Source organism: Salarias fasciatus, chromosome 6 (assembly GCF_902148845.1).
Source record: "Salarias fasciatus chromosome 6, fSalaFa1.1, whole genome shotgun sequence".
NCBI lineage: Eukaryota > Metazoa > Chordata > Actinopteri > Blenniiformes > Blenniidae > Salarias > Salarias fasciatus.
The window spans coordinates 12,958,760-12,978,777 of NC_043750.1; the positions used below are offsets into that span (position 1 = coordinate 12,958,760).

General features: G+C 41.0%; 2 protein-coding genes across 2 annotated transcripts; both read left to right on the forward strand.

Moving 5' to 3' along the window:
• The first annotated feature begins 1,701 nt into the window (after positions 1-1,701).
• LOC115390594 (tetraspanin-1-like) lies at positions 1,702-4,502 on the forward strand. Its single transcript, XM_030094506.1, has 7 exons — positions 1,702-1,758; positions 2,206-2,424; positions 2,626-2,700; positions 2,823-2,930; positions 3,720-3,851; positions 3,959-4,051; positions 4,422-4,502. Exons 1-7 carry the CDS (start codon positions 1,702-1,704, stop codon positions 4,479-4,481), a joined length of 744 nt encoding a protein of 247 aa, XP_029950366.1. The 3' UTR covers positions 4,482-4,502.
• A 13,497-nt stretch (positions 4,503-17,999) lies between these two features.
• On the forward strand, positions 18,000-19,021 carry dand5 (DAN domain family, member 5). The gene is made up of 2 exons (XM_030092972.1): positions 18,000-18,431; positions 18,713-19,021. Exons 1-2 carry the CDS (start codon positions 18,000-18,002, stop codon positions 19,019-19,021), a joined length of 741 nt encoding a protein of 246 aa, XP_029948832.1.
• The last annotated feature ends 997 nt before the right edge of the window (positions 19,022-20,018 follow it).

Below are 20,018 nucleotides of genomic sequence, written 5' to 3' on the forward strand. Positions count from 1 at the left end.
TGATTGAAGCCTGATTTCATTGGTGTCTGTGTGGTGGATGAATTGTTAAATTTCAGGTCTGAATCCATAAAGACACCAAGCTTTCAGGCTTGGTCTGATGTCCTGAGTGACGCGGAGTCAAGAAGAATGCCGACCTTTAACCTCTCTTCAGTGCGGCCGAAAACAATTACCTCATTTTACTCCGAGTTAAATTTTGATATACTTCATTCTTCAGCTTAACTGTAAGTCACTAATAAAATTTGAAAGTGTGTGTTTGTCAGACTTTGGTCACCAGGAAACATTTATTATCCCAATTGCACTGAATGGGTCAGTGACAGGAAGGCTATGAACTCACATTTTCCGTGTGTGTGTTTGTGTGTGTGTGTGTGTGTGTGTGTGTGTGTGTGTGTGTTGAACCTGCGAGAAGATAAAAGGGCGAGCCAAAGCCTCACTGAGCACACACTCCTGACAGCTCCGTCTTCGTCGGACACACAGACGTCATTGCAGCACAGGTATGAGCTTCAACCATTTACACTGTTTTTAAAAAATCAAATCCTCCAATTTTGACAAACTAAACAGAAACTAAACAGTCTTTTATCTCAATATACTTTAAAACAAATAACACCACAATCAGGTGTGATTTTGAAAAAAAAAAATCCCTTGTGTTCAAATCATCAATATGTAAGAAATAAACTACAGTTGCTATTTAACTGAAATCAAACACAAAACTCAAACTTCAGTGTGGTTTATGAGACCAAACCTATGAAAGTTGTGATCAGAGGAATGATTCATCTCTTCTTATTTTGTTTTCTTTGTGCACAAAATTCCAGGTTAGTGGTTTATTTGTATGCTCACCTGTAATGTGTGTTACTAATTCAATGTGTTTGATATTTCTAATCAAGAAATAAATTGAGATCGAAGTTCACAGCAATGTTGTGTTTTATCTAGAAACAGAGGTCCTGGTCTGAAACCAAAAACTTTCCCTTGAATTACTTTTGTGTCACTTTTTAGCGGTATTGAAATCTACTGTTTTTCTGTTCCTCTTTCTCCGACATGCCTTCAGATATGAAGTGTTTTTACAAATGCTGTAGCATTTTACTGCTGTCCTAAAACATCTGACTTATTGTCCTCAAGAGCTGCAATAAAGGAGGATTAGTTATCAAGAGCCGTAAAACTCAACGTCAGATACCGGGAACAGAAGGCGTGCAAGTTCAGGAACAATAAAAAAGTCCATGTTTTATTGGTTTTTCTGTCAGTCGCACCATAAAAATCGACAAACTGGACTAAACTTCAAAAGGTTTCGGGGGTGGGTGAAGGTATCCCATGATTCAACAGTGTGATCGACCTGCAGACAGAAAGCCCTCCAAAATGAAACCCCGACCGAAACTCAGCCTCACGTGAGCATGAAAACCCTGCCATGTTTAAAGAAGATTAGGACCCCTTTCCTTTCCCTGCCAGTTAATGTGGTTAATGTACAACCAAACCAAATCCTGTTTCACCCCCCCACTCCGCCGCCACCCCCACCCCCTGGCTGCTTGTTTGCCCCATTGAGTCCCGCATCGCAAGTAAAAGGCAACATTTTCTTAAAGAAAGAAAAAGAAAATATCAAATGAGGACAAAGGAAGCAATTAAGCACTTTTGATATTTAGCAAAACACACGATTTTAAAGCTGTCTGTTTTTCTTCAACAGTTTGAGAGAAAGAAAACCAACTAGCAGCCAAGATGTGTTGCTCCAGCTTTCTCAAAGTCATAATGTTCATCTTCAATGGCATCATCTTTGTGAGTAAAAACCTGACCTGCTCAGCTCATACTTCCTGTATGGTTCTCTGTGAATAGTAATCAGTCAAAGAGAACAAAGTGTACTTATTTTCAGTTAAACCTTTCAAACGATGTTCCTGGAAATTCTGATTTGGCTTCTTGCTTGAATGAAGAGATTTGAATTTATTGACTGGGTTTCTTGTTGTGTGTCATGTGAGAACTCAGTAAAACTGGAAGACTGTCAGAAGTGTCCCGGTTTAAAGGAGCTAATAATCTCACTCACAGGAAAAACACAACTTCAGGTCAAATGTTCTTGTAGCCAATAATCATCAGTTCAGCGAAGGATTGTTGAGACTTTTGTTGTGTTTGCGCTCACTGCTGAGAATATGACTGTATCTTGCTTCCCTAAATGTCTGCTGACATGACCTCCCTGCCTGTTCCTGTCCTCCTTCCTTGCCCGTCCCGCAGCTGGCAGGAGTAGCCATTCTGGCTGTGGGGATCTGGGCGAAGGTGGACAGCAGCTCACTGATGAATATACTGAGCACCGGGAACGCCGAGCTTCCAGATAAAGTGTTCCAGATGGACTATGTGAGCTACGTGTTCATAGCGGTGGGCAGTGTTCTTCTGATCATGGGCTTCCTGGGCTGCTGCGGAGCCATCACGGAGAGCAAGTGCATGCTCCTGACGGTACGTGTTGTCTGATGGGTCACGGGTCAACAGAATGTGGAGCAGATTAAAATTGATATTGTAATGTATGTAATAGTTTTATACAATTAAAGTATAATGAAAAATTATTTTAATAGGGTGACCTGCTGTGGTCCGTAGGTTAGCTGGGATGTTTCACACTGACAGATTTACAGCCGAATGTGTCGCTCTGTGCTCTTTCAGTTCTTCTCTATTGTGCTCATCATTTTCCTGGTGGAGGTGGCAGGAGCCATTGTTCTGTTCGTCTTCAGTGATTTGGTGAGGATGTTCAAAGAGCACTAAAGGAATCCGGATGGCAGAGAGTTTAACTTATGAACCTGAAATAATAAAGATGTCTCTCTAAACCATCCAGTTTGTTGATGAGCTTCTGTCCTTTTCAGGCTGATACACTTCTGATGGAAGTCGAGGGTCAAGTTCGAGCCGACATTACAGACAATTATGGAAGCAATAAGGATGTGACTGAAGTGTGGAACAGCACTATGAATGCGGTATGGTGTTAATTTTAATTTTAATTTTTTATTTTTTTCAGAGAAACTCCAATCCTTCAAAAAGAAAGGAAAACTGTGTTTGGTAAAGTTGTTGTTGTTGTTGTTGTTGTATTAAAATGCTTAGTGGAAATGAATGGATACATTAATGAAACCATTAGAAAGTCGGTCTATTTCCTTTTCAAAAAGGCGATATTGTTATTAAATGTTCATTTGTGGGATGATCAGCATGACTGAGTCTGCTGAAAAACTGGCCAAGTCCTCCACGACCAGCTCTTCTTCACGATTGACTTTTGTTTGGCGGAATGGTTGTCGAGTCAGAATAGAAGTCTGAAGATATGAGGCATATTGGCAATTTAGCAATGTATTTATTTACCCAACAGAAGCCACTGTAGCATGCAGAAGAACCAACACAGCTCACAGCCAGATGAAATAGCAGTGGTTAACGGTATTGGATAATGGGTGTTTTTGTTTTTGTTTTTGTTTTTTTGTTTTTAATAGTTGTTATCCACAAATGTATGTTCCTTACAGGGAAATAATCATCTTTTCTATTGGGATATGTTGCGAAGCATTGTTACAACAAAGGACTGATCTACCAAATGTACATGTCTGTACTTTTCTGCATAGTTGACATGTATATACATTATCTGTCACAATTTGTTTGCTGTTTGTTTGTTTGTCTGTTATCAATAATCAAACAGGTGTGACTACAGCCAGGATATAGCTTATTAACAGTGCTGGTGAAAAGAAGACATGAGATTAACATTCAGTTCATCTTGTTTTTTATTCCAGTTTCAATGCTGTGGATACAGGAACTACACAGATTTTGACAACTCCCAGTTTGTTGCCCAAAATGGTGGTGTATATCCAGACCAGTGCTGCAGACCTGGAAGTCGATGCTCTGCGGGCGAGGCAGCTTCTTCGGTATGATATCCACCGGAAGTTATTATATCTAATGTTATGAAAATCTGCAACAAATCCAACAAAATCCCACGGTTTTCACGGCTTGCCTGTTTTAATTTCTCTTGCAGAATGTTGATGGCTGCTTCGACAAGCTGGTGAAGCTGTTGGAGGATAATGCGGTGATCGTTGCAGGTGTGGCTGTGGGAATTGCAGCGCTGGAGGTAAATTTTAATATTCTGGACGTAATCTTAGGTCTCATCACTTTTATCTAATTCAAGTTTCATTAAAAACGTTATTTTATATTAGGGTTGTTCAGCTTGAATGATTGTCGTTGCTGTTCTTGTGTCAAAGCTCTTCCCAGGCTTTTATTTTTGAAAACTGCAATAGAAATGTATCATGGTTGTAGAGTCTGGGCCAAAACATTATGACAGATTACTGAGACACTCTCTGAATTCTGCATTTTAATTGGAAAAATAAAATGTACATATAATTTGGAAAGTTACTCATGGCACATTTCAAATATTTCATTGAACTCGTGAAATCCCTCACATGTGAATCTGCTCTATTCGTGAAATGTCAATGTCTTCACAGGTCGCTGCAATGGTGGTTTCGATGATTCTCTACTGCAATATTGGCAAGAAATCGAGTTAACTCCACCTGAAGATCAACCAGCAACACTGTCTTTTTCCGTGTATGTTTTTGATTCATGACAGGCACGTTATCATATAAATATTCCACACTGTGCAGTATCAAAACGAAAGACTTATTTATGCTTGAAGACGACGTCCTGAGCTGGCGCTGTGCTGATACGTTCAGCATGTAATGTGAAATGATGCATGCTGCAGCAAAATCCAGTTCTATTGTGTCAGTGTTTTATGTTGCAATACCAATAAATATTATAATTAATTTATTTTCACATATTTAATCAAGTTGCAATAAGAAATGTAACAGATTTAGTCGTTCCATAATGTTCACATTGACTATGGATTTCTCTGGTAAACATAGATTTTCATGATTGTTGTGAGAATGTCATGGTAATGGGATGTTGTACTATGTATGTTACATATAAAATCTGTACCCAGCAATGCTGGAATTAACATGACCCATGTATCATTTCAATACTGTATATTGCCAAATGACACTGTAATTCCACAATAAATTCAATTCAATTCAATTCAGCTTTATTTATAAAGTGCCAATTACAACATAGTCATCTGTAGACACTTTTACAGAGAAAACCCAACAGATCCACATGAGCAAGCATAAACGACTGTGGAAGGGAAGAACTCCCTTTTAACAGGAAGAAACCTTTGAAGAACCAGGCTCAGAGGAGGCGGCTTTCTGCTATTCCGGTTGGGGTGAGGGGACAGAAAGAGAAGGAGATAGGACAGACAGTTTCTTGTATCCACATACAGTTCATGTATAAACAGAGAATACATGGGCTACAAGAGAAACAATCGTCAATGACATGTAGTTATGAAACATTATATTGAAACGAGAGAAGTGAAGCAGAACTAGGAGCCGGTTCCACATGGCAGGAGCCCGGGGTTAAAGGGCAACTCCGGTTTTTTGACACCTGGACCTTATTTATAGGTGTGTGCATGCTCATATACTCACTCAGACAAACATCGTGCAGCTCGGAGTCCTTCAGAAGTTATTTAGATCCAACCGATTTAGCCGCACTTAACGGGGGCCACGGCAGGGGAGCTTCAGCGTGGGACATAATCTCTGCAAAATCGCTCATTTCGGCTATATTTTTTCATCCATCACCAGTGTTATCATAAAGTCAGCTCATCTGCCGTCTTCAGGTGGGTCAGCTGACAGTTTTCGCTAACTTAGCCACAATTAGCTCGGATGGGAACGTTGGAGCTCCTCTCCCCAGCAGAGAGGCACTTTGAGTCAGCCTCGGCTGTAACGGCACCTGGGTGCCTGACTTCCAGGGGCCGAGTTGGGGCTGATTGGGTAAACGGCCCGGAGCTGTTCCACAGAGGCGACGGGAGAGCTCCAGCAGCCGCGCCGCAGCCTGCTTCACGCGCCTCCGTGGTTATGCGGCGGGTCCCCGTGCGCTCCGCGGCCGGTACGGAGCGCATCTTCACCTGGGAGTGGAGATCTGGAGCTTCCAGCGCCGCCGCCGTTTCGAACGGTTGCCCCAGCCCAGCGGCCTAGCCTCCAGGCCCGGTTCTGCAGGCAGGCGACCGGACACACGCCGGCCGCCCCTGGCCGTCTGACCGTCTTCAGGTGGGTCAGCTGACCCACCTGAAGACGGTAGATAAGCTGACTTTATGATAACACTGGCGATGGATGAAAAAATATAGCCGAAATGAGCGACTTTGCAGAGATTATGTCCCGCGCTGAAGCTCCCCTGCCGTGGCCCCCGCTAAATCCGGTTGGACCTAAATAACTTCTGAAGGACTCCGAGCTGCACGATGTTTGTCTGAGTGAGTATATGAGCATGCACACACCTATAAATAAGGTCCAGGTGTCAAAAAACCGGAGTTGCCCTTTAAGTAAACTACTTGGACTCACTGGGTTCAGGCTGTCCCATTCAATCAATGGATCAGCTGTTTTGATAGATGCCCAATTAGAAGCTGTTTCGCTGGTTGAGTCCAGACTGTCTCATTAGATCATTGGATCAGCTGCGATTGATGTTGTGTTTAGTGATCCCTCAATCACAGCTGTAGTCCACCTAAGACAACCTCTTCATCCGGGGGTTTTGGTGTTCTGACTTTTTAATCTCCCATAGTGGAATGAAAGATCAATCCCAGACAGAAAGAGAGAGAGAGAGAGAGAGAGAGAGAGAGAGAGAGAGAGAGAGAGAGAGAGAGAGAGTTAACTAGCTTCCGGCTTACAGGAACAACAACAGAAAAGGTCCTGGAAAGCCTGAACTAGCCCTAACTGTAAGCTTTATTTAAAAACAAAGAACTTAAGCCTAACTTTAAAACCAGAGACTGTGTCAGCCTCACTGCAGAAACTGGGAGCTGGTTCCACATGACAGGAGCCTGATAGCTGAAAGCTCTGCCTCCTGTTCTACTTTTAGAGAACCTAAGAACCTCCAGCAGATCAACATTGAGAACGAAGCGTTCTCCTGTGACAGTATGATAGCTGTTTAAGATATGATGGGGCCTGGTTGTTCAGAGCTTTCAGGTTAAGAGAAGGATTTCAAATTCTATTCGAGATTTAACAGGAAGCCAGTGAAGAGAAGCTAATGTTGGACGGATGTGATCTGTCCTGCTGGTTCTTGTCAGAACTTTTGCTGCAGCATTTTGAACGAGTTGGAGAATTTTAGACAGTTGTTTGGGGCCCCCTGATAACAAGGAATTACAGTAGTCTATTCTGGAGGTAACAAATGCATGGATTAATTTCTCAGCCTCGCTTTGAGTCAGCATGTTCCTGATTTTAGAAATATTACGCAGGTGAAAGAAGGAGGTTCTGCAGACCTGTTTAATGTGGGAGATAAAGGATAAAGCCTGGTTAAAGATCACTCCCAGGTTCCTCACAGTGTTACTGGTGTTAAAGCGACATCGTCCAGGGTCCCTATTTGTTTCGATAATTTTTCCCTCAGGAGTTTTGGGCCGAATAAAATAACTTCTGTTTTATCTGAATTTAGGAGGAGAAAATTACAACTCATCCAGGTTTTTATGTCATTAAGACAAGCTTCTAGTTTGACAAGTTGACCAGTGTCATCTGGTTTCAGGGATAGGTAGATCTGTGTATCATCTGCATAACAGTGGAAGTTAATGGAGTGTTTCCTGATGATATTTCCTACAGGAAGCATATATAATGTGAAGAGCATAGGTCCTAAAACAGAACCCTGTGGAACTCCATATTTGATCCGGGCTGAAGAATCGTCATTAACATTAACAAAGTGGAACCTGTCTGTTAAATAAGATTGAAACCAGTTTAATGCTGAACCTTTGATCCCAATAGTATATTCTAGTCTGTGTAGTAGGATATCATGACCAACAGTATCAAATGCAGCACTGAGATCTAACAGGACCAGAACAGAGACCAGTCCTCTATCTGAGGCTGTGAGAAGATCCTAGTAACTTTTACCAGAGCTGTCTCTGTACTCTGATGAGCTCTGAAACCTGACTGAAAAGACTCAACTAGGTCATTATTATATGAATGGTCACAAATCTGACTTGCAACAACTTTCTCTAGGATTTTCAAAATAAAGGGATGGTTGGATATTGGACTGTAACTTGTTAGAACACCTGGATGAAGAGTGGGCTTTTTAAGGAGACATTTGATAACAGCAACCTTGAAGGATTGTGGAACGTAGCCTGTTATTAAGATAAGTAGAGTTGTTCCGATTCCAATACCAGTATTGGAAATTGCGCCGATACTGCCGAAAATGCTGGCATCGGTATCGGCGAGTACTGGAGTCCAGGCACCGATCCGATACCACGTCATTAATTAAATTAGTAATCTATTTACTGGTCAGCTCTGTCAACTCCGTTAGCTCCGATAGCACTGACACTTCTTCTGTAATGCTTTGGCAGCTTGCATCCCGTTGGTCGCACTACCGCCATCTGCTGGTCGTTAGCTCTGACACAGTTCTTTGCAGCGCCGCTGTGCTGCAGCTGCTGTTCTTGAGAAGAGGAAGAATGGATCACGTGACTGACGGACAGCGCCCCTTAAGGAAGCCTATTTTTTTGTTTAGAGTGCAGCTTCTGCTCTTTGGATTTTTATCTTTTGAATGTGACTTCACAGGTTGGTTTTGGACTATGACATTTTGGAAAGTAATCTTTTAAGTTGCTGTTGAACTATTTTTTTTTACTGTTCTATTTAAATTCCCTGTTCATTTTACTGTTATGTTTGCACCCTAATTAAAAAAAAACATTTCTAGATTTGTTTATTAAGTTACTGTTGCACTACTGTTATTTATACTGTTTTATCTAAATGACTTCATTTTACAATATTGTGTCTGCACTTCAATTTAAAAATGCAACAACATATATTCCTAGATTTATTTAAGTTGTCATTGCACTCAGGGCCGGGGTGGGGCTGAAATTCAGCCCGGGAGCTTCGCGTGGAGACGCGTTTTATCTGAAGAGCGGCCGGGAGGACGGGGGGGGGGGGGGGGGGGGGGGGGGTCCGGCCGCTCGTGCCGCCGGCCCACAATAGACCCCACCGGCCCGGAACACACCGGCCGTTTGGGAAACCTCCCGAACCTCCCGATGGCCACCCCGCCCCTGGTTGCACTACTGTTTAATATTGTTCTATTTAAATTCCCTTTTAATCTAAAAATATTGGGGCTGCACTTTAAAGGTGCATTAAGGAGTTTTACAACCTTAAAAATACCTATTTTACACCATAAATATGTTACACATTTTTAATGATGTGTACAATGTGCCCTGACATATTCATTTTAAGTACCTCTAACAGTGCTAAATTGTCACTTGAAAGTTGCAGTGCCGGTCCGGCACCAGCATTTTTTTGGGGAGAATTTGAAAGGAATGACGTAATGCACGCTCCGGCTCCTTGAGTTTCGATTTGTCCGCCATTACTCCGCCAGATGCTTAGTGAGCAACAACTGAGCAGGATCTTCCAGAAAGTAAGAAAAGACTGGCTTCTAGCACTGCCACAGCTCCAGCACAGACTCCACCAAGGAAAAGAAACTTAAATCTTACTTAAGCGCTTCTAAACGAGCAAAGACGGAGTTCCCCTCTTCCGTGCACACGAGCCACAGACACGAGTTTTTCACTAAGCTGCATTACGTCCAAGGCCTGCAGGGGGCGCTGTTTCACATAAAACGTGCAAACTCCTTAAGGCACCTTTAAGTTATTGAAAATAATTATTCCTAGACTGATTTAGTTCAATTGCATTTGCACTACTGTTTTTTATACTGTTCTATTTAAAAATAAATGCCTTGAATTTGCTGCATTGATTCATGTTTTAGAGGGTTTAACCTGAGCCCGGCCTTACCACAGCGATAATCATGTGACAGTCATGCAGGCGTGCATGGTATTATTACCTCTGCCAGGAGGTTATGTAATCATGTGGGTTTGTTTGTTGGTTGGTTGGTTGGTTGATTTGTTGGTTGGTTGGTTGGTTTGTTAACAACATCCCGGAAAAAGTAATTGACGGATTGCAATGAAACTTTGTGGAAAGGTGGGTCTTGGGCTAACTTAGAATTGATGAAATTTTGGTGATGATCCGGATCACTGTCTGGATCCAGGAATTTTTTAAAAGATTCTTTATCATTGAGAGATAGGGAGTCTTTCACATGGTTGGGCAGGCCCGCCGACAGGGGGCGACAAACCCCTGGTTCACACAGGACGCGTCCCTTCCGACGCGGAAGTGGGAAGCGCCGCGCACCGACTGTCTGATCGGCGCCCCGTTAACCTATCTCACGGTTCATACAGGAGACGCAGGGGACCGCCTCGTGCGTAACGGCTCGCGCTGTGGACCGCGGCCGCTCCGCTCCTCTCTATTTTCTCCGCGAGTCGTGCGCGCCGTGCACCGCCAGTTGTAAAGCTGGACAGAGCAGATCGCACCACACAGGAAGTCGGGAACGGAAAATACGAGACAATCCGGTCAATTTTCAAATTAAAATGAAGTAAAATAACATAAATTATGTTGCTTTTCGGTTTTCCTTTTCAGATAAACACACACACACACACACACACACACACACACACACACACACACACACACACACACAGGGAGAGAGGGCAACAGGGCAACAGATCACACCCGCGATCACAATGTGTGATTATATATATGGTGTTCTTATGATTGTTGGTGACTGATTTGAGCTGTGGCGGAGGTCTGCGCTCTCTGAGTGCCAATTTCTATTTTTATAATATACTGGTATCGGATCGGTACTCGGTATTGGCCGATACCAACAATAAAAGTATCGGAATCGGTATCGGGAGGCAAAAAATGGTGTCGGAACATCTCTAGTAAAAACACACATAAAGCAACAATTGAGGGGAAGGTTTTTACATGCTTATCCTGACAGCTTGGTTTTCAGGCTAATGCTGGTTTTCTCCCGATGATTCTGCTCATTTTCACGGCAGCATCACTGATATCTCAACTCAGGTCTCAGCGATACATTTGCTACTTTTGTTTCAAAAAAAAAAATTTGAATTTGGTGGTTATATAACTACTTCCATGTGAAAACTGCAACATCCTTTTGTGTTGGATTTACAGATAAATAACTTGGCTCCCTTGAGCTTTATGAAGCAGATTGGTGCTGCGTTTGACTGCTATTTCATTGTAAAAATAAATGAAACTGCTGAAGAGACAAAAGCCTTTCTCAAGAAAAACAATAAAAAACAGGTAGTGAAAGCTTTGTAAACAAAGTCTACTGGAGTAAATTTAGTAATTATTAACTTCAGGTGGGAAGCACGTGTCTGCTTTCATCGAGTGTCGAATGCATTTAATGCAGGTAGACGGAGAAAAAAAGAGACTTTGTGGTGCAGATGTAAGAATGGAATTGTCTCCTGTAGTTTTTGCAGAAGTTGAATTGACTTTGCTTTTCCAGTGAAACTCACCCTATTGTTGAAACTGCTTCAGGGGAGTTAAAGTTGCTTTACGAGCTGATCACATTGCATAGTTCGTGATGTTTAGTGTGTGCTGGCGGCAGAACTGCTCTTTAAAGTGTTTAATGACCTGCTTGTAAACCTTGACTCTGGTAATGGTGCCGTTTTAATCCTTCCCGATCAAACTGCCGCGTTTGATGCAGAGGATCATTCTACTACTCCTGGCACGCCACCAGCACTGTGTTGGCATTAAAGGAACCGGTTTACACTGCTTTAAGTCCTACCTCACTGATAGATGCTTCTGCATGCACTTGTGGCAGTTTTGTCCTTTTGGCATGTGGAGTCCCTCAGGGGTCAGTTATGGGCCCTCAGCTGTTTTTCCCTTTATTCGCTTCCCCTGGGATCAATATTCAGGAAACCTAAAATTCCCTTCCACAGGTTAGCAGATGATGTGCAGGTGTGCATAACATTGATTGAACACTGAAGACTCTCTTCATGCTGTGTTTGATTGTATGAGAGACATTAATACATGGAATCAAGGATGGATTTAAACTTTTTAAGACTAAATTAAAATAAAACTAAAACTGATAAAACAAGTAATTTCAAACTCATTATCTCATCCATTTTTTGACCAACCCACTTTTTTGTTCAACCCTGGTATGGGTGCAATGTTTAGGCCTGCATGAGCAACCAATGACAGTAAAAGCTGTGAATCTCCACAGCTCTATCAGGATCATGCAGGACTTGTATCACCAGGCCCTCATTTTAGTATTTTGTTCTCAGACATAGAAACTGACATTTTGGTCTCTGTTCCTCCGAACACCTGTGTTCAGCTGTATGAAAGTTTACAAAGCAGCACAGGCACAGTGGAACGCAGCAATGCATCCAGATGTATTTGGTCTTCTACATCATGGCGTCTCTTTGCAGTTTTCAACGCGGTGAGTTGGGGCCAGTTGTTGACCAAAATCACAAAGTTAAAAAATAATTGTCCACATATTGGAAATTGGAAAAAAAAAATGGACACAAAAAAGTCAAATATGTGTGTTATGAGTGGAAATGAGATCAGTTGTTATTTACACCCTGAACCTGTGCCTGAAGTCAGGTTTTCTGTGTGAAAGTAGTATCAAAGTTAAACCTTGTTTTCCATGAAGACATGTGTCTAGATGCCTTATTTTGGGAATATCAAACCAACAAATGAAGTTATAGTTACATGGGGAAAAAAATAGCTGTGTACATGTTAACATAGTCACATGAAATCATATCAATCGACATCATGGAATCATATTCAGTCCTCGTTGCCACAAAAATTAAAAGCTGTGACAGTATGTGACATGATGAATGCTTAAATAGCAATGAACATATGTTCTGCAAATTGCTTGTTTCTCTCACACAATAACCAATCAAGATCCAGCGTTTAAACATTGTTTCCATTAAAAAAACAGTACTGAAGATGTATTGATGATGCTCCGCAAAGACAAAAGTAAAAAACTTGGGTAGATTATACAACATTCTGGAAATTACAGCACTGCTTTTATTACCAGTGTCTGGACAGAAGTGTCATTGAGTCATTCATGTTTTTATAATATTGGATGGCAGCCAGTGTGAGTGGAAGGAAAAAGATATATACACATATATATGTAGTTGTTAAACTAGGTTCCATTTTGGTACCTCAATTATTTATACTTGATGTAAATGATATTGTTACAATATCAACTAAATTAAAATTTGATTCATTTGCTGACTGTATAAAGTTCTTTTGAAGGGAAATGATCACAACAAATTAGCAGCAAAAGTATTTAAACGAAAGAATTGTCTGTGTTCAATAAATGGTTTGATTTTAACTAAAAATTGGATGGTGCCCCATTAGAAATGATATACAAATAAATTCATGGAGGTAAATGAAAGGTTTTTTTTTTTAGGGATGGTTGTAGAAGAAAATTTAAGAGGGAAGACAAATACAGAATAAATAAATAAATAAAAATGTAATGTTGCTTTACAGAAAACTAGAGATCTGTTAGGTTGCAAAAGCCTGTTCTCTATTTTTCATTTACAGTGCTATATTTATGCTGAATGTTGCGATTTGGGAAACTGTCTTTCAAATAAATTTACAATAAATATTCAAACTAGAGAAAAGAGCCATTATATTAATAAGTAATTCTGGTTATTTTGATTCAACAAATTCATTATTCATACACTCATACACTTTCACATTCGTAGACATTGTGTATTATATAAACTCAGAGGCCTGTTTACTTTTGAGTAACGTAGACTTAACGAACAATATACAGAAGCTGTGTTTTTTCTATAAATAGCTCGCTGTTAACTTTCAGAAAAGCTGTCAAATACAGAACAATAACAGCTACAGTTGAGACTGAGGAAAAGGGGAAAGGAAAATCAGTATTTATGTGATTCACATGGTTCTTTAGATTCTTTTTCTTTTGTTGTTGGTTTTGGATTTCTGTTATTGTTATTAGGATGGACATAAATAAGCCAGGGGCTTCAGATTACTCCTTTTGCTGTTCATTTCAAGTGTAGTTTTTTTATTTTTTTTGGATATAAAATGCTTTGAGCTTAGATGCAAAAACAAACCTTTCATTCTTTAAATGAAAGGTGAAACTTCGAGTGGCTCATGAGTGTGTGTTATCTGTAGTCTGCTTACACTGATGATATACGCTCACACTGGTTTTGTATATCATTTAGTTCAATTGAGTTTCATTCATAAAACAACAATTACAACATAGATGTTTCATTACAGTTTATTGAAAACAAATTTGAATTTATGACTAATTACCATCCCATTCATTCAGTATCAAATAGCTGAATGAACCTCCTTTATAATGTCATGTGAGATGTTGTGGAAAATCATTTCATCACAATCCACAGACTAGAATAAGAGAGTGTTTATCCTCACTATAAAATCAAGAATTTACAGTCCCATGTGACAATTGCATCAATTCTTTACGTCATAGTCAATGATTATCTCAAACTGATAAAACCACCATTCAAAGTGTTCTTGTCAAAAAACAAACAGAAGGTGGCGGTGAGCTACTCCACCCAGCGCTTTTTCTCTTTCTGACATGCTTGAGCTGAATCTGACAGAAAGAAACTTTTCTCATTAAATTGCTCATAATTCTGGGGAGGCCGGCACACTTACGGCCTTCACAGCTGATTTTTTTTTTTATGTTGAAAAGTCTGGTCAGCCACTGACTCCAATAATTCCATGAGCAAATTTACACTCCCAGTTCACACAAAGCCTACTTTCATATGGTTTTATTGATCACTTTGTCCATTCCTTTATCAGTAGCAGGAACAGGAAGACATGCAGATAAGTAATCCAGACAGAAAGGCTTTACCAGTGAAGTCATGAGGCCTCGGCGTATTCTCTAATATTCTATAAAGGCATAAAAGAAGTTCACATTAATCTGGTGTCTGAATCAGCATTTGTGTGAAGAATGTTTACAGTTTGTTTTGAAAGTACATTTGAGGTCTGAACAGTGAACCAGGGGTGTGTGTGGACTTTTCCTTTGTTTCCTTTATTCCCTGTATTGTTTTTCAGATGTGTTTGACGTTTTCCTGTAATCACTGCGTTTCCTCTCGCCGGCATTGTCTGCAGGTGTGAGAGGAATCACACCTGTGTTCAGCGAGGAGTGCAGAAGGTGTGTGAAATCAGCAGTCTGGGAGGTGTGTGGCACATTAGAGGTGAGGAGAGCCACTTTGTTGGACTAATATCTCATTTTCCCTTTCCACAGGGAAGATTTTTGAAGAGTCTGATCGATTTCCCTTTTTGTTTTCTTTGATGTTGCCTCATAAATGTTCTCTTCATTTTGAAAATTCGTAACTTGCTGGATCTTTTTCCTTCCACTCACACTGGCTGCCATCCAATATTATAAAAACATGAATGACTCAATGACACTTCTGCCCAGAGACTGGTAATAAAAGTAGTGCTGTGATTTCCAGAATGTTGTATAATCTACGCAAGTTTTTTACTTTTGTCTTTGCGGAGCATCATCAATACAACTTTAGTACTGTTTTTAAATGGAAACTGTTTAAACGCTGGATCTTGATTGGTTATTGTGTGAGAGAAACAAGCAAAACATTTGCAGAACAGATGTTGATTGTTATTTAAGCGTTCGTCATGTCACATACTGTCGCAGCTTTTAATTTTTGTGGCAACGAGGATTGAATATGATTCCATGATGTTGATTGATATGATTTCATGTGACTATGTTAACATGTACACAGCTATTTTTTCCTCATGTAACTATAACTTCATTTGTTGGTTTGGTATTCCCAAAATAAGGCATCTAGACACATGTCTTCATGGAAAACAAGGTTTAACTTTGATACTACTTTCACACAGAAAACCTGAATTCAGGCACAGGTTCAGGGTGTAAATAACAACTGATCTCATTTCCACTCATAACACACATATTTGACTTTTTTGGGTTCATTTTGAGTTTAAGTTGAGATGAAATCTGGAGACATTATAGTTCTATTGCTATTTTTTTTTTTTAAATAAATCATTTGTGTTCATCATTTCTGTTCTGCTTGTCAAAGTGAGAACCTGAAATGAAGAGAGGAATTATTTGTTGAATTATGCCCTCTGGTGGGAACGGTGTATTTTGCAGCTAAAATAAATCCACCCCCCCAAAAAAAAAAAAAAAAAACCTTACTAAATAGAATAGAGAACACATCTCCATCCATTTGCACAAATTAAACACTAACTCTGTAAAGCTTAAAGAACTGTAGCTTCTGTGTGAATGCTACAAATCAATGAAGGTCAAAAGGCGTTCAGAGTAAAAGCACGAGATCTATCTTTTTTCTGTTAGTGTGGCCCAAAGGTCTCAGGCCTGGGAAACAAATGAAAAAGGGACAAAAGAGAGGGGAAAGTGCCCCATAACACTCCTGTCTGAATATGAGAAAGTCAAACACTTGTCTTTATTATAACACTGTTGGCTGGTTTTCTTTCAGCGGCCTGTGTGTGATCCGGTCACGGGTGACAAAACACAATGAAGTCTGACGGCATAATGATGGGACGTTGCGGGAGAGGCCGGGCGGCTGCTTGTGGGAATAGCTGAGCAGGAGACTGCTTGTTTACACGGGGAGCATAAACTCATTATTGCTTTACAGTCCAAGGTGACAGGAACACTTTATGGATGAGCGAACAAATTGATGAGATTACAATTTCAAACACAGAAGTGTGGTCGACCTGGCCTCGTGTTTCAATGCATGAAGGGGTTTATAGCTGCAGATTTGTTAATGCACTCTGATCTGATCTACATGTGTGGAAAAAAAAATAATCAAAAAATAATTCTCTGAATGTTTCAATGTTAAATGTCTATCAATTAATAATAGGCTCTATGCACAACTCCACCACTTCCTGAACTTCAGGAGGCTCCTCGTCTCCTGTCTTTCATGATAAAATTAGCTGATTAATGCAGGAGTGTCTGACCATTACTGTTGTTGTTACAGAGGTCAGGGACACCTGGGTTAATCAGCTCGTCCTATCAAGAAAGTCAGGAAAACAAGGAGCCTTCTGAAGCTCAGGAAGCAGTGAAGTTGTGCATAGAGTCCATTTAGCCATACAACAATAAGTGTTAAAAAGAAAATCTACAAAGTAGCAATAAGGCAAAATAAGTAAAGACAGAAAATAGGCAAGACAATAATAAAAGAAACGTGTTTAAATACAATGAATTAGCTGTTATTAAAATCAAATTGAATACAAAATCATTTGAAGCATATTTAATACACATAAGTCAATATTTCATTAAAATTCTCTAAAAGTCCATGAAGCACGTAAAAACTAAAATAAAAAAACAAAAATTAAAAATGGGGGGAAAAATAAACTAAAGATTTGTAGAGGCATAAAACATTCAAATTGCTTGTAAAATGTATTGAAATGCAAATTATCTAAAAGGTAAGAATAAATAATCATGCATATGTTTCTACAGTCCATTGCACGATTCCTCTTTGTTTCGTGTACATCCTGTAGAGCTGTTGTTCACATCCAATAGAGTATTCTGTATTTTCCTAAATGTAGTGGTCATTGTGTTACAGTAATTAATTACACTTTGGCAAAAAATAAAACTTTTTGAGAGGTATGTGTACATATGTATATGTTGTTGCATTTTCCATTTAGTTCTGTTGGTTTTCTTTCCCAAAACTGTTTTACCTTAAACTTCTTTATCTTCATCAGTTGAATTGTGGGAGTAAACTCTGCTGCATAACTGAAGTTAAAATTGAGGGAGAAATGCAAATACATCATTTGTGTGAATGAAATCACCCCAGATTTCGTGTCTTGAGATCAAACTCTCCTTCTCGGGGTCTTTGATATGAGGCCTTTTATTGGTTTTAGGTTTATGACCACGTTTTGTCTGGCGGCCATCCACCGCCTGGACTTTTCGGCTTGGTGTGACGTCTGGTCTGGTGTGGGAATGCCGACGCCTTCTTTACCCTGAGGTGCAGGTGAGAAGTGGCGGCCACCTACATAAAGGGGCTCCGTCAGCCACACTGACTCAGTGCACCGACAGCAAGGTTACCATTCTGAACCTTGAACCACAAGCTACCAGACGACGCTGTCTTATTTACTTTGCAACACTTTTTTAATTAACTTATTAGTTCAATCTTCTTTTGGAGTAGAATGACTTTCTTCATCAAGTTTATTTTTGTGTTGAATTGCATGGCTGCGGCCGTTACGCTCCCTCACGGTACTCTTTTAAAGGCGTCGAGGGTGGATTTGGAGTCATCTGGCGGCGGACCCACCGAGCCTGTTCAGGGGGTTGTCAAGGTGGTGCAGCTGGACCCTCGCGGTCTGTCCCAGATGGGGATCTTCCGAAGAGGACTGACCCCAAGACGGGCCGCGTTTCACGGCCCCAGGTTGCCCTTCCCCGCCTTTCTTTCTCATGGGCGTCCAGGTCCGGCCATGGCCCCCAAGGCTCCTGCAGCTCTGCAGCACAACCTGCACCCTGAAACCCCCAGCGAGATGCAGAGGAAGAAGATAGGAGTGCAGATGTGGCAGAAAGCCATTGACAAGGGAGCCAAGAAGGCCACGGCCCTGCCAGTAAATCTGAAGGACACTAAACAGACATGCACTGCAGTGCCTTTCACTCAGGTGAGACTATTATGGCCTTTAATTTCTTTTCAGTGCACGCATTAAAATAAATCATACTTAACACAGCTTAATAGAATAGTGCATTGATTTTTCAGTGACAATTAGAGAGATGCCTCTTTACTCAGAAAGCTGATTACGGCTCTAATGGTGCATTAGCTGTGTTAATGTGGACCTGCGTAAACACGCAGTGTTGATTTTTGCACTCTTGGAGGTAAAGCAACATTGATGACTATTGCTGCTGTGTTCATCCTGACCGTGACCCTTTCTTTCATCCCCCCCAGCATGTGACCGCAGATGGATGCGAAACAGTAGCCGTGCACAACAGGCTGTGTTTCGGCCAGTGCAGCTCCCTCTTTGTCCCGTCTGAGGGGGAGTTCGCCGAGGCGAGCCCGGTGGCGGGGGCCTTCCAGCGCCGGGCCCCCTGCTCCCGCTGCGCTCCATTCAGAGCCCACACTGCCACCGTGCCGCTGCGCTGCGGCGCCCAGGTCCGGCTGAAGAGGGTGATGGTGGTGGAGGAGTGCAAGTGTGAGACCGGCCGCGAGGAGAGGGAGAGGACCGCCCTGGCTGCCGCCGCCGACACACACCTGTGACTGTGTGCTTGATATCAGTCATGTTTTATTCAGATAACAAAATGAGAAAATAACTTCTTTCTTTTTTTTTTTTTACGTTTTGAAACGACAGAGTAATTGCCAAGTTCACACTCTTTTCATCGACTATCTCATCATTATTCTGAGAACTGTGATCATGATGTATATATAAATACATGTGTTTATTTATATTCTGAATGTGTTTTTCAGGCTTAAATACTCTGGTGGCTTATTCCACCATTGACGTTTTGACAAATTGACCCGTTTTGGTCATGCAATTTTATGTTGTAAAAGACGAGGCTGTCCACACTGGACAAAGTGTGTTTAGATTATTCTAAACTGAAATGTTGTGATTTGTAATATTGCCATTAAAATGTCCTCTTTGCCCATGCTTCTCTTTGCCTGGCACTGCTAATTAGTTTTCTGCCAACAGTGTTAGATTTACAAGTGCAATTTAGTTTGCATGCAAAGCTCAAGTAAAAACATGAAGAGCAGTTGTTGTTTTTTCCACCCACTCTTGTATTCAGGCATTCAAGTGTCAGCTTCTATATTTTATTAAAAAGCCTTGTTCCACCGACTTTTAGCACGTAGCACTTACATCTGAAAGCACCAAACTAGAGAGCAAACGAGCTATTGAGCACGAGTACTTAGCGGTAAGCAAACATAATTGTTTCAGCATGGACCCCTGAATTATGTATAGGAACCACCTATTCTCATGGCCAATCTCCTTTCAGCGTAGTTGTGGGAATTCGAACATCATTCACCGCAGATGCACTTGAGCAAGCGGGCATGTGTGATTATGTGTGTATGTGGTTTTTTTTTTTTTGTTGTTTTTTTTCCAGTCAGGGCCCATAAACCCTATTATTCATTTATATACTGGCACCTGGGCCTGGTAAAGTGAACTCATCCCACACATCCTTACATACATTCCCAGAGGAGCATAAAGAAGGGGGCTCTTTACGTTGCCTTGGCATGTTGTCAAATTAACTGCTTAGATGGC